Source organism: Anopheles marshallii, chromosome 3 (genome assembly GCF_943734725.1).
Source record: "Anopheles marshallii chromosome 3, idAnoMarsDA_429_01, whole genome shotgun sequence".
Classification (NCBI taxonomy): Eukaryota; Metazoa; Arthropoda; class Insecta; order Diptera; family Culicidae; genus Anopheles; species Anopheles marshallii.
The window spans coordinates 74,054,934-74,068,167 of record NC_071327.1 but is presented as its reverse complement, the minus strand read 5'-3'; the positions used below and the strand labels follow the sequence as shown (position 1 = coordinate 74,068,167).

Below are 13,234 nucleotides of genomic sequence, written 5' to 3'. Positions count from 1 at the left end.
CGGGACGCGATGCAATACCTACGGCAGGTGGGGAGAGAAGTGTTTTGCGTAAAAAAACGCATCCTTATAATTCGTTCCTGTTTCCGTACAGAAGCTTTTGGGTGCTGGTGTTGTGTGGTTCATTCGCTTCGATGATCTTTATCCTGCTGTTCACGATCGATACGTACGATGACACGATCAGCGTCAATCCGGACACGTCCTATCTGCGCTGGAACAACACCTTTCCCGCCATATCGCTGTGCTACGCGAAAGGCCGCACGAATCAAATATCCACCTTTCTCAAGGAGGACTGGCAGAGGAGTAACTTTACCCCGCCGAAAAGGTGAGCGTGTTGCACGCTGTAGAATAGTTTGGTTTGGCAACAATAGAAACAATTAACAGCCTCGTGGTTTATGTTCCTCCAGCACGAATTATTTGTGGCCCAAAATGGCCCAAACGTACCTGTTCGTTAACCCGAACACTAATCTTGATGAGGATACTAGAGCGTTATGTGATGGGCTAAATAGTACGTGTAATCTCAATCTAAAGGTGATGAAGAATAGAGTAAGTTTTGGAGCTGTTTGGCTGTTGTTGCTTCATAAGAAATGGTTATCACCTGGCTGTTCTGTTTGCAGTTTCTACCTTCGAACTGCAAGGATGTCCTTTTTGATGTGAAATTCATTGGAGAATCATTTGATTGCGATCGTATATTCCGCTACACATTGACCGAGATGGGAAATTGTTTCACAGCTAACAGCATATTCGATCAGTGAGTTTATGGGTGTGTTTTGTGCTGCCATTCGCCTAATTCATACTTAATTTCCAGTGAGCTAACATTCGATCATTTGCCGTTAAAGTTTAACGTTTGGACGCGTAAAAGAAGCTTGGAGTTTCGCTATCGAAACCACGACACGATCAACTACATGGTGACTACCATTGATTGGGAAAAATGTTTGCAACAAAATACAACATTGCTCCCACCCGTTTTTGTTTTCAGATGTACATCCACAGCCCGCAGGATTATCCTAACTTTGTGGAACCATTTTACGCACTGAGGAAATCGGGCGTTGTTTCTCATTTTATGATACAGGTACTGTTAAGTGTTTCTGGTGGCTTTGGGTAACGCTTTTCACTCTAAACGTAACATAGATTACCGAAACAGTGAACCAACCGGAGGTGAAGGATGAACCGATTGAGAAGCGTAAATGTAGATTTCCCGAGGAAAGACTTTCGCCCGTACTGGCGTACAGCTTTTCGCAGTGCTTTCTCTACAATCGCATCAAGCTGGAGCTGAAGCTGTGCAACTGTACGATTCCGACTTCACCGAAAGCGTGTAGGTGTTAGCATTCCACTGTGTGAATTAAATTGGTCCTTAAAATTAAGTTTAAAATTTTCAGATGAAAAGTTTTACTGCGATTTCAATGGTCTTCTCTGCATAAACAAGGGTAAGCGTTTAGAATGTGACTATCAACGGTGTTATCTTTTGCGCTCTGTTTGATAAAAAAAAACTATTCTCTTTATTTTCGTTTTTCCATAAAGAAAATGTGAAACAATTAACAAAACATGTGCACACCATACACAAGGACCGTTCTTGCATACAAACGTGCGAATCGTTGGAAAGCCACGTGATTGGGTACGTATTTTGTAGTAATTTGAATGACACTGTGACCATGTGCTTCTGGTTGTGGTTTTTAGTGAAACATTCAAACCCACCAATTCGAGCTCCGAGCCGGGAAAAGTGATCCTGGAAGTGTTGAATGTACCCATTTTTCGCTACCATAGGCGAGTGATTCGAAATAAACTTGATTTTGTGGGTAAGAATTCATACTTACATACTAAGTAAAGTAGAAGTATTAAAGTTAGTGTTTTGTTCAGTTTCTTTAGGTGGTATAGGAGGGCTATTCTTTGGTGTGTCATTGATTAGCATCATTGAGCTGGTGTACAACATGTTTTTCAAACCGTACCATCTGAAAGTTAAGTTTTCTCCACAAAAATAACTGAAAGATCGCTCATTATGGCTACACCGAACTATTTTGTAAATTAAAAAGATGTTAAATAAAAAAAAATCGTGTGTTAGGCTGTATTCTACTCAATCAGCATTTGGGTTGCCATCTACCTTCATTCATAAAAGCATCTCTCTCACACATACAAACAAATCTTTCGTCCGCTCTACGCAACCGCTTGACATCTGAAAATGTCATAACAATCTCGACGTAAACAAGTGAAACCGGCTCGAAATGAACGCTCTTGGAAGATGCTGCAAATCTCGGCTGCAAACATTTCTCTGCACCACTGCTTGCGCGGCCAAAGGTACGGGCCGCGTGTTCACGCGATCACAGTGTTATAAAGCGGTGAATCGACGTGCAGTGACCGAACTTAAAAACTTACGCCGTGACCCACCGAAAGAATCTCCCGGTGTTGGCGGCGACCGGCGAACGTTAGCACAAGCATTGCACGCACGGATCCGCGCTACCGGTCCAATAACGGTGGCAACTTACATGCGAGAAGTTCTCCTTAATCCGGCCGCAGGATATTACAGCACAAAGGAGAATGTTTTCGGAACGGCTGGTGATTTCATTACGGCACCGGAAATTGGACAGATTTTCGGTGAGGTAAGCTCGGCGGTGTATGAATTAAATGCGAAACCATTTTAGTAAGTTTATTGTTTTTCTCCAGCTCATTGCTGTATGGTGTATTAATGAACTGCAAAAGTTTAACTATGATGGGCACATTCAACTAATTGAGCTTGGTCCCGGTAAGGGTACATTAATGCACGACGTACTGCGCGTTTTCGAACGGTTCGGATTATCGAAAGAACGGCTCAGTGTGCATTTGGTAGAAATGAGTTCAAACTTACAGCGCATTCAGGCAGAGCGACTTTGCAATGGATCGGTGCACCGCATCGCAGAATGTGACGAAGCTGATCAACTCCACGTTCAGGAAGGAACAACCCGTTCCGGCATAAATCTCCGATGGTACTCCGATATCGTCGACATACCGAAAGGGTTTTCCATCATACTTGCAAACGAATTCTTCGACGCTCTTCCTGTGCATGTGTTCTGCAAAGAACCCAAAGAGGAAGGTGCACAGTGGAAGGAAGTTCTAGTCGATATTAATGCGAACGAAAAGGAGGCATGTTTTCGGTTCATACAATCGAATAAGGCAACTCCCTACTCGGTAGTGTTCGGGAAACGGTTCGACAGAAAGGAGCAGCTTGTGAAGGACCGGAATCGCATTGAAGTGTCGTTTGAAACGGAACAAATAGCTCAAACCATAGCGAAACGCATCGACGAACATGGTGGATTTGGGCTTATAATTGACTATGGTCATGAAGGTGACAAAATGGACACACTAAGGGTAGGTAAATGATTAACATCTTAATTTGCGCAAAGCGTTCTAATATGTTGCGTTCTTATCTCAACTCTTAAGTCATTTAAAAGTCACAAATTACATGATCCTCTGCAAGAACCGGGAAGTGCTGATCTGACGGTTGATGTCGATTTCGGGTTCTTGAAGCACTTCCTAGAACAGGACGAAAAAGCGGTAACGATCGGCCCCGTCAGTCAAGGATCGTTCTTGGAAGCGATGGAAGGATCTGCTCGGTTAAAGGTAAACTAAAATCGGAAACCATTTTGCATTGCAAAGCTGCTTATCAACTCCTTTGACTACTTTTGTTTTAGAGTTTACTAAGCTCAACCGCTGATGAGAACTATCGGAAAGTACTAATCCAAGGATATGACGAACTAACGAATCCCGCCAAAATGGGCGAACGATTTAAGCTACTTTCGGTGTTTCCATTATCGCTATAGCAGTTTCTGTTGGCTTCAAACAAGGTGGCAGGGTTCGATTCTAAAATGTGAACGAAGCGCTGCAGTCCGATGCTAGTCGGGACACGTTATCAAATCGGATGAATAAAAAAGGGAAAATAAAGAGAAGTAATAGAATGGATGCATAAATATCGTTTGTTTAAGTATTATTTTTCTGAAGCTATTATTTACGTTACATTTTGTTCTGTTACATGGAAAACCAAAATATCCTTTCGACCAAACCTCTTATTTGTCAACCATTTACACAATCACGCTATGCAAGCTTCACATCGTTCTATTTTATATATGCCCCCCAACCATTTTAACCCCATCCTAGCAGTCCAAACGGCGAAGAATGTGTGGAGATTCTCTTAACTTTACATGTTTACCATGTTACGATCGTGTAGTGTTTTTTGAATGTGTGTGTACATTTGGTGTGAGTTGTGTACCATTTACATGCTATGTTTTACGTGTTTTTGGTGTGCGGTCTCTTAGTGCATATAAATTCCCGTGACTATTACACTATTGAACTCAAACCGGTTACACTTTAACCCTTATGATAACAACTGTTATCTCCTTCTCCCGCACAAATACACCAAGTGTTGTACACGGCCAATCGCAACCACTCGTTTACCCGCTTTTTGTTATTGGACAAAAAGTTACAATTCAGTACCAGATGACTGAATGAAAATCACTCTTCTTTTGAGAATTCGAAACGGCAAACCAAGAGATCACACAAAGCAAAAGAATATTATCACATTGAACTTAAAAAAACGGTAGAGTTAACATAAGAGTACACGATTACAGTGACTAGGCTATAAAAGAATCGCAATTGCCAAACAAAACCCCAATTCTGTAGACGATGGTACATCGTATGCTTTGCTAAAGAAAGATAAATAATTGTGCAGTGCTGTCAAGTATAAATAGGTTCGCTATAAAGTAACGTGAAATCCCGCATACTACCACTAAATAGTATGTTAAGTATTAATAACATAAAACTCCGATGGAATCTCAATTGATGGAAAGAAATCTCAAACAGTTTAGATAGTGTGGCTTGCTTGATAAGCTAGTTCACCAGAAGCAAGGCAGATCTGATCGTGCCGGATGCCTGTTCTGAAAATGAATGCATCCTACACTTGCTCTTCATGCACTCGAAAAGCAAAAATCACATTCAGTTCAAATACTTTAAATGACATTGATTCATCGGTCTACTACTACTACTGGCGCGATGCTTCTGTGGGATGGCAATGCATCCTATTGCTCCAGCCACGAACTGGTGACGGAGTTTGGGCTCTTCAACTGCAAATAGAGGGATAGAGAGAACGACAAGGATGTGTAAAAGAACGCGCATAATGATTCGATTTGTAGCAAATACTCACGCTGATATTGAACTGTTGTAACGTCTTCTCTAGACCGTTAGCATTGCCAGCGAAATATGCGGCTATAGCGTTGTGGAAGAGCAGCAACTGTTTGTGCATAACTTTGATCTAAAACGAAGCCGATATGTTCGTGAGCGTTTTCCATTCACGTACGAGATAATATCACACTTACCCTATTTTCCTCGAGAAATTGCATTTTTACCACTATGTCCGAACGTAGCTTCTCGTACTGATCTTTGCATTTTTCGTACTTTTTCTGCACTTCATCGCTGGAGTATTTCTGCGGTGGTTCACTGCCACCCGTCCGCTGTTGCTCCATATCCACCCGGTACGCATCGTACTCGACGCGGGCCAGTTCATACTGTCGAATCGTTAGTAGCGTATCTTCGATCGTCTTATTGCAAAGCGTATTGATGGACGATATGAAAAAGTTCAGCGCGTTCAGCAGCAGCTCACCGTTCTTCGTCAGAATCCGTTGTGTTTCGGCGTTTCGCAAAAACTCTTCCTGCAATTCCGGGCTTTTCTGGGCCAGATCGGCGAACGTTTCCGATAGCAGGCTCTGCGTTTGCATGCAGTTGTAAAAGTGGGACGTAAATGCACGCGACAAGCGTAATATGCTTAGATACTTCTTTTGCGTTTCCTTCAGCTGATCGATCTGCGCTTCCAGCTCGAGATCGACTGTGCGTGTCGATTTGCCCAGCTTTTCCAACATGATCTGTTTGGTGCATTTGTACGTGGTAATGCTCCAGTTGCGGAACGTGTCGAGCTTGGACGACCCATTCTTGATGTATGCCGATTCATCCTCCAGACTGACCGACGTCGGTGACGTTAGGCTGTGATTGCTAACGTTTCGTAGAGTCAACGTGGTCGAGTGCTTGATTGTTTGCTGCTCAGAGCCCGTGTGCACCACGTCAGTGCTGTCGTTCATGGACGGAGTGTTTTTCAACATTTCGTGTATACTTTTCTCGCTCGATTTGTTCATGTTTCTAGGGTACGGCCACTTCCTGTCTGGGCGAGCAACAAAGAATCACAACTCGTTCCTACAGCTGGTAACTGAAGGAAAGAAACAGTACGGCCATAAATTATAATGCGGATGGAGACAAACAATTTCACAGGCTTTTGCCGCTGGTTTAATTACCTTCACTTTGGTTTCACTGAGTTTCTTGAGGCTGAAAATTACAAGATGAGATTTTTTCGTTTTGTGTATACTTCACGACAAACGTCATCCTTTCACGGCTCCTTCATTTGACGCCTGCGCACGAAGGTCGCGGTCTCTACGTATTCGGTGTCATCCGGATGACGTTTTGGGAAATAAATTCGAAAAATACAGTTTTCAAATTGACAAACAATTCCTTTTATGCTTTGATGGTTTCGAAATGATTGCAGAATACAATCCATCGACTATTTTACTATAATTTAGTGTGCACAAAATAAGACCTCGAAACTCACACTCAGTGTTGAATGCAAATGTAGTCACTACCCCGAGTGAAGTCTCCTTGAAACTCTATGGTATAGGATGTTTGACGCTTAATTTACTTAATATGAGAAATCATCGTTGTTTGAGTATAACTTCACGAATAAACAATTTTTTTCGTTTCAAAATATGTTCTGAAATTCGTGATTAATTTAATGGCCACAATGCTCTGTGGATTTCCCAGTTGTGCTACGAAAGGCTTCACCAACACAATCAAAGGTTTGTTTATTTTACACATTTTCGCCGTGACCGTTTAGATATCTACAAAACAAGCGACATTCCCCAACCGTTTCAAAAGATGCTGAACAATCGGAGGATTTGTTTTATGAAGGGACATACTGTTGGATCCCGATATGATATTGAAATGAGAGTATCACCAGGTTTTCAGTGTTCTATCATATTTAATAAATTAAGCTTCCTTAACTCTAGATTGCAAGAAATTAGTTCCCTTGCATGCGCAATGGTTCGTATATGATGCACCTCAATATATGGTATATAAATGGAGCTTACTTCTGCATCCTGTTGTTTGAATTCTTCCTCACCCGTACACAATAATGTGCTCCGCAAATTACCTGAATCAGTCGTGACTCCAGTAGACGTGTTGCGCAGTTTTAGGATACCGGTTACTTCGACGTGTTTCCCTCTCGGAGTAATCCCACAGTAAATATTAAAACATAGCTCAACACTGCAAGCTCCGTCAGGAAGCTGCATCTCGCTGCAATTGCAGCGAAATAAATACAGAAAGTATTTGCATTACAATGGGCCGTGGTGCGAATGATTTCCAATCAACTCACCTCGGAAGATCTGGAACTCTCAGCGACACTAACCTGTTATCGGTACAGGCAAGTGTTCCAATCACCGAACACTTTCCATTGTGAAGGTCAGCAGGATTTTCCACAAGCGCGATTTCTTCCACTAGCAATGGTTTATAATGTTCACAAAAGGTACTTTCGCACTGCGTTTTTTCCATGCTGGCGCTGTCGCAGGTGGTGAAAAACCGCGCAAATGCAATGTTTGCTTCGATTTCGCTTTCCCTTTCGCTGACGCGTCGGTGCTGTCATTGCCAGAGCGTCAAATTGATGATTTTCCAAACGTCAAGTCGTGTTGTGGACAAAACAAAAGATTTTCTACATTGTACGCCATCTTGCCCTGAATAGCCAGCAGTGCTTTGATTTTAGAATTTCGTAACCGTTCAGTGCTATTGTATTGAAATTACGTGTTAAACATGTAGGTGTCTCGAATATTGGTCGGAAGTGGCCGTGGTAAAGGTATGGCATTGACGCTTTGCTTGGCTTCCCCCTTTAGGATGCGTCGTGGAGGTCGCGACAGCCGTAGCGCTGAAAGGAGCAGTCGTAGTTTCGGTGGAGGCACGTCCAGCTTGATGCGTCGCAATGACCGCAATGGTGGCCGTGTGGAGAAGCGGTTCGATCGTATGGAGCGAAATGGGGAAAACCTGCGTAGCATCCGCTGGGATCAGGTAAAGTTGGAAGCGTTTCAGAAAAATTTCTTCCAACCCGCAAGCAGCGTGCTGAATCGTTCACGGGCGGAGGTGAACCAGTACTTAAACAAGAACGAAATTACCGTGTACGGGAAGGATGTGCCTGCCCCGATCCTTCACTTTCACGAGAGCGGCTTTCCCCAGTACATGTTGGACGAGTTTCAGCGGCAGAGTTTTAAGGAACCGACCTACATTCAGGCGGTCGGTTGGTCGATTGCGATGAGTGGGCGCGATATGGTCGGTATTGCCAAAACGGGCAGTGGCAAAACGCTGGCCTACATCTTGCCTGCCTTGGTGCATATCAGCAACCAGCCGCGCATCGCCCGTGGTGATGGTCCGATCGCGCTCGTGCTGGCTCCAACGCGTGAGCTGGCCCAACAGATAAAGCAGGTTTGTGACGATTTCGGACGGCGTATGGGCATCTACAATACGTGCGTGTTTGGCGGAGCGTCCAAGTATCCTCAGGAAAGTGATCTGCGCCGTGGGGTCGAAATCGTGATCGCCACACCGGGACGGTTGATCGATTTTCTCGAACGTGACACTACCAATCTGCGCCGCTGTACATATCTCGTGCTGGACGAAGCCGATCGTATGCTGGACATGGGCTTCGAGCCGCAAATTCGCAAGATTATATCGCAAATCCGTCCCGACCGTCAGGTGCTGATGTGGTCCGCTACATGGCCGAAGGAGATACGCAAGCTGGCGGAAGAGTTTTTGCGCGACTATATCCAGATCAACATTGGTTCACTCAATTTGGCTGCGAACGAAAATATTCTGCAAATAATAGACTGCTGCGAGGAGTACGAGAAGGAGAATCGATTGTTTAAGCTGTTGGAGCAGATCTCGTCCCAGAACGATGGCAAAACGATCATCTTTGTCGAAACGAAGCGCAAGGTGGATAAGATTGTGAACGTTATACGCCGGCAGGGTTGGCGGGCGGATGGGATACATGGCGACAAGTCGCAAAAGGATCGCGATTACGTACTGAACACATTCCGTCGCTCGAACAATGGTATCCTGGTAGCCACGGATGTGGCCTCTCGCGGTCTAGGTGAGAAATCCTGTACACAGTAGGAGTGTGGCAGCAGCTTCACCACTGCTGCATGGTTGTCGTATTCGTACAGATAGTTTTGTTTTACTTCTGTTTTTTTTTGTTTTGGTTGCTCTTTTGTTATGGGTAGCTGTTGTAACTCAGACGACGTGGAACTTATTGTCCAGTGCGTTATGAGTATGATTCGAACGTTTACAATAAGCAAATAGGTCAGTCGTTGTGCATCGCGAACGAGCTTGCATTGCCTAATGGAAGCTTCATCTTCGTTCCTCATTCATCCATTTGTCTGAGACATGCGATACACGGTCAATCTCGTTCGGGACAATTCCGCCGTTCTAGACTTTGCTCGAACCGGACGAACGCTCGGCACCAGCGTGACGAAGGTTGCATTCCGTTCCCTCGTTGGTCTCGACGCACGGAATCCATCGGCTAGGTAGGGCCGTGCACTGCAACCGGGCCGGTTCGCAAACCACAAGGACGGAAGCACATATTTACCACTATCGCATTAGACAATCACTAAGTACGCTAGCGTAAATATTCCGTTTATTCTTGTTTCTTTTTCCAGAAAGCATCAACGGGTGGAGCACGGTTTGTAGATGATTGTTGATGCGTTGTGTTTCCGTTCGTTAAATATCGGGTTCCGTTCGTCGAGCATTCGTTATCGTGGGCTATGGAGGCGATTGAAACGTGGGCTGTAAGGCCGCCATACACGTGGCCTGTTGCCCTGTTGTCGGTTGTCTCAAACGATCATACCGTTAACGAGAGGATATCATACTGGATACGCTAAAGCAGTGCAGCGCCGCAAGAGATCTCGATTACGATCGGTCTCGGTGGAAAATCTCGAAGGGAATCTAGCGAATTCGTCCCCATAACGTGGTGCTTATTTCGACGTTAGTTGAGATGTATTCATAGTCGCAATGCGCGCCAGTTCCTAGCAGGGCAAAGCTCGCTCCTTCTCTGTATCACATTAGCACGAATAAGTTTGACCGCGTTCAGTTCTGGTAGAATCATCCGATCGTCTACAATAAAGCGATCGTCGTCCTATAGCACGATGACATCGCAACACATGTCAATACGGCTCCGAAAAGATCGCCAACGGAGTCCATTGGCGACGTGCACGTAGGGAAAGGCATTGCATGCATCATGTTGCTTATATCATGATGGTTAACTCGCGCTAGGGCCTGATAAAGATACGGTCAAGCGGCGTTGACGAGAACAACGTGGGATGGATGGAGATGGCACATTTAGGATGACGACCTGGATAGATCAATGATGTATATAGGTAAGTGGCCATCTCCTCTGTAGCACTACTCACTCAACAGTTGACCGTATTGAAAGCAAAAGGCCAGGAATATGCGCATTGAAGCAAAACATCCTGTATAACCGTGTCGTTTTGTACAATGCTGAATGCACGAATGAGAGCGACCGGCAGATAGTTTTAAATATTTTTATATCTTTTCCATCTAAAGCTACTAATCAGATAGCGCAGCGTAGTTGTATATGGCTAGGAAGCGATGCACACACGCAGCTAAACACGAGTGTTGTATTGGTTTCAAGGAACTGTTCGCGCATTAGTATGGATTTCTTAAACACATGTACCCATGTTGGAGCTGTCAGGAATCGTAGAGACATTTCATCAACACGTATTAGCTTGTTGTGTTAGGGTTAAATTAATTTTCTATTGTATTGCGTTCAATACTGCAATCGTTTTGAGTTGTAGTTTGATCTACAGGTTGTTAATTCCCATATTTATCCCATATGCAATACAGTTGTCACCTATCATCGTCAGTGCTGTGTTCGAGATCACTTATTTGTGGTTTTTTACGTTGTACGATTGATCATTCTTAGTAAATCAACTATTAAGTAGATTGTGGAATTTATGTAATTGAGTTTTAAAAGGACACTCACTATGAAAGTGTTACGCTAAGCCCACTTTCAGCCAATACGTTTGTTAAATAAGCGATTGCCTTTCGTTCCAACTACTTCTTTGCGATTCCTTTCTTAGATGACTGCAGCTAAAATTGTTGTAAGCTGTTGCACATTCAATACAGTGGCGAATTCGTTCTATTCTCTTCCCTGCACGGGCTGTAACTTGCAGCATTATTATTTGGCTTGCTGGCTATCAATTTATGTGACCCCAAATGTCATCACGAACCTGGGATACCGTCCAATTGCAATGACTGACCGAATTTTCTGAATGTTTTGTGTTGTGTAAGTTGTGCGTAGTTTTGTGTTGGTTTCTACACTACTGTCCGTACTAGGGCAATGCGGTACACGGCATGGTTTGCCTAATTTTGACTCCTCGTCAGTGTTGGGATGTGAAACATTTTTTGTTGCTCTGGTGATGAAAATCCTATTTTAATTCATATTTTCTGTTATGTACTTCGTGCTGATCTGCATTCCTGAAGATGTGGACGATGTGAAGTTTGTTATAAATTTCGACTTTCCGAACAACACTGAGGATTATGTGCATCGTATCGGTAGAACGGGACGCTCAACTAACAAGGGAACATCGTATACATTCTTTACGCCGGCCAATTCGTCCAAGGCAAACGATCTTATCACTGTACTGCAAGACGCGAACCAGGTATGGAGTTGTGTGCGTTTGTTGGCTTTGATGTTAATAATTGCGTTAAATTATTCCTTGCATTGCAGTACATCAATCCGGAGCTACAAGAGTATGCTCGAGGCAGTGGCCGTTACCGTGGAGGTGGAGGAGGACGTATGCGTGGAAACATGAGTGGTGGACGCGATCGGGGCATCGGGCCACACAATGGAAGAATGGGCGGTGGCAGCAGGTTCAGCGACGTAAAGCCAGGGCGCGATGAAGGAGGGTACCGGAATGGTAATGACGATCGTGGTATGAAGTATCCACGCCGGGATGAGTTTAACCGTAGCGATCGCGATCATCGCGATGGAGGATCACGTTCCGCTGGTGGATATAGTTCGACTGGAGGATCACGCGCTGCTAATGGCATGGGTATGAGTTCGAACGGTTACGGTGCCAGCAGTACGGCATACGGAGCGGATGACCGTGCTAACTACGGCGGACACTATGGCAGCCAGACACAAGGTGCATATGGAGGAGCATACAGCGCACCTGGTGCAGTTTCTCGGCGTACCGATTCGGATCGTTCCCGTGCACCGGCTAGTGCTGTCGTCGGTTTGCCCGCCACACCAGCGCTGCCCAGTGCAATCGCTTATGCTCATCCCGCAATGGCACTGACGGCCGGACCGTATGGTGCACCGGGGGTGGCATATCAGTACACAGCTCCGCCTCCAACCGCGGCGTTGGGTCGCTCCGACGCATACTCTGCACGAGGTGTAATGCCCTCGCTGCCATCGGGTGGTATGTAAAAAACGCACCCTTGGAAAGGACTCGCACCCTACAAATTACTACATTAGCGAGCACCGACACCATTCCCCTTTCGACCAATAAATTGAACGCATACCGATCTGTGTGTGTGTGTGTCCATGCAACGAACGCAGGGCGTGAATGAGTGAATGTACATCAACAAAACCTCATAAAATCGTGACAATTCGTTTCGGCTGTATTATAATTATAAAATCAACCACATGATACTGAATCCTTTCTTTTTGACATTACCTAAGGGTTTAAGCACACTATTAGCGAAGGTGGTCTGCAGAGGCGTTTAGTTGTATCTATCTCAAATTAATTTGAACTCATATTTATAAGCATAACATTTTACCAATTTCTGGACGATTATAAATAAAGAACATTCGATTAGTTGTAATATTTCCATTTCGTGTCTGTCGGACTGGCATTTGTTATTTTTCTTCGTTTAACTTATATTTTAACTACGTTTTATTACGCATAAATCTAAGTACTTGTAGTTGGTGCAACTTTGGCTGACAGAAATAATAAATATGGCTTTGTTAGTGTAAAATTATCTAGACGGTGCAAGGTCCTCCAGAAGTTACTCTTCGGATAACAACCAAAGCAGCAAAATCTGGTGGCGCAGTATTATGGGGAATCGTACTTACCATGTATCGTACTTCCACAAACTCCTATGATTTAGAAGGTTC

At 44.3% G+C, this 13,234-nt stretch overlaps 5 protein-coding genes across 5 annotated transcripts; 3 read left to right on the top strand and 2 right to left on the bottom strand.

The window, feature by feature from the left end:
- The first annotated feature begins 131 nt into the window (after window positions 1–131).
- On the top strand, window positions 132–1,976 carry LOC128713143 (uncharacterized). Its single transcript, XM_053808003.1, is given in 10 exon segments — window positions 132–328; window positions 405–543; window positions 615–748; window positions 806–905; window positions 977–1,069; window positions 1,129–1,312; window positions 1,377–1,424; window positions 1,519–1,612; window positions 1,675–1,793; window positions 1,855–1,976. Coding segments are annotated over 10 exon segments (1,230 nt in total).
- Window positions 1,977–2,216: 240 nt separating this feature from the next.
- Window positions 2,217–3,788, top strand: LOC128713308 (protein arginine methyltransferase NDUFAF7 homolog, mitochondrial). Its single transcript, XM_053808168.1, has 4 exons — window positions 2,217–2,591; window positions 2,656–3,336; window positions 3,409–3,588; window positions 3,660–3,788. Exons 1-4 carry the CDS (start codon window positions 2,217–2,219, stop codon window positions 3,786–3,788), a joined length of 1,365 nt encoding a protein of 454 aa, XP_053664143.1.
- Window positions 3,789–5,039: 1,251 nt separating this feature from the next.
- On the bottom strand, window positions 5,040–6,146 carry LOC128714514 (arfaptin-2). Its single transcript, XM_053809388.1, has 3 exons — window positions 5,337–6,146; window positions 5,165–5,272; window positions 5,040–5,084 (listed from the first exon to the last, which is right to left on the bottom strand). The coding sequence occupies exons 1-3, from the start codon at window positions 6,144–6,146 to the stop codon at window positions 5,040–5,042; spliced, it is 963 nt and encodes a 320-aa protein (XP_053665363.1).
- Window positions 6,147–7,022: 876 nt separating this feature from the next.
- On the bottom strand, window positions 7,023–7,608 carry LOC128713142 (uncharacterized). Its single transcript, XM_053808002.1, has 2 exons — window positions 7,433–7,608; window positions 7,023–7,353 (listed from the first exon to the last, which is right to left on the bottom strand). Exons 1-2 carry the CDS (start codon window positions 7,606–7,608, stop codon window positions 7,023–7,025), a joined length of 507 nt encoding a protein of 168 aa, XP_053663977.1.
- A 336-nt stretch (window positions 7,609–7,944) lies between these two features.
- Window positions 7,945–12,544, top strand: LOC128711990 (uncharacterized). Its single transcript, XM_053806882.1, has 3 exons — window positions 7,945–9,187; window positions 11,596–11,774; window positions 11,843–12,544. The coding sequence occupies exons 1-3, from the start codon at window positions 7,945–7,947 to the stop codon at window positions 12,542–12,544; spliced, it is 2,124 nt and encodes a 707-aa protein (XP_053662857.1).
- The last annotated feature ends 690 nt before the right edge of the window (window positions 12,545–13,234 follow it).

Bases quoted from the DNA above. Each gene is read 5' to 3' on its own strand.
- LOC128713142 (XM_053808002.1), bottom strand. From the start codon at position 7,608: ATGGAAAAAACGCAGTGCGAAAGTACCTTTTGTGAACATTATAAACCA. The intron at 7,354-7,432 runs GTGAGTTGATTG...CTGCAATTGCAG, and splicing joins AGAGTTCCAGATCTTCCGAG to CGAGATGCAGCTTCCTGACG.
- LOC128711990 (XM_053806882.1), top strand. From the start codon at position 7,945: ATGCGTCGTGGAGGTCGCGACAGCCGTAGCGCTGAAAGGAGCAGTCGT. The intron at 9,188-11,595 runs GTGAGAAATCCT...GCATTCCTGAAG, and splicing joins TGTGGCCTCTCGCGGTCTAG to ATGTGGACGATGTGAAGTTT. The intron at 11,775-11,842 runs GTATGGAGTTGT...CTTGCATTGCAG, and splicing joins TACTGCAAGACGCGAACCAG to TACATCAATCCGGAGCTACA.
- LOC128714514 (XM_053809388.1), bottom strand. From the start codon at position 6,146: ATGAACAAATCGAGCGAGAAAAGTATACACGAAATGTTGAAAAACACT. The intron at 5,273-5,336 runs GTAAGTGTGATA...GCTTCGTTTTAG, and splicing joins AATTTCTCGAGGAAAATAGG to ATCAAAGTTATGCACAAACA. The intron at 5,085-5,164 runs GTGAGTATTTGC...CTCTATTTGCAG, and splicing joins TACAACAGTTCAATATCAGC to TTGAAGAGCCCAAACTCCGT.
- LOC128713308 (XM_053808168.1), top strand. From the start codon at position 2,217: ATGAACGCTCTTGGAAGATGCTGCAAATCTCGGCTGCAAACATTTCTC. The intron at 2,592-2,655 runs GTAAGCTCGGCG...GTTTTTCTCCAG, and splicing joins TTGGACAGATTTTCGGTGAG to CTCATTGCTGTATGGTGTAT. The intron at 3,589-3,659 runs GTAAACTAAAAT...CTTTTGTTTTAG, and splicing joins AAGGATCTGCTCGGTTAAAG to AGTTTACTAAGCTCAACCGC.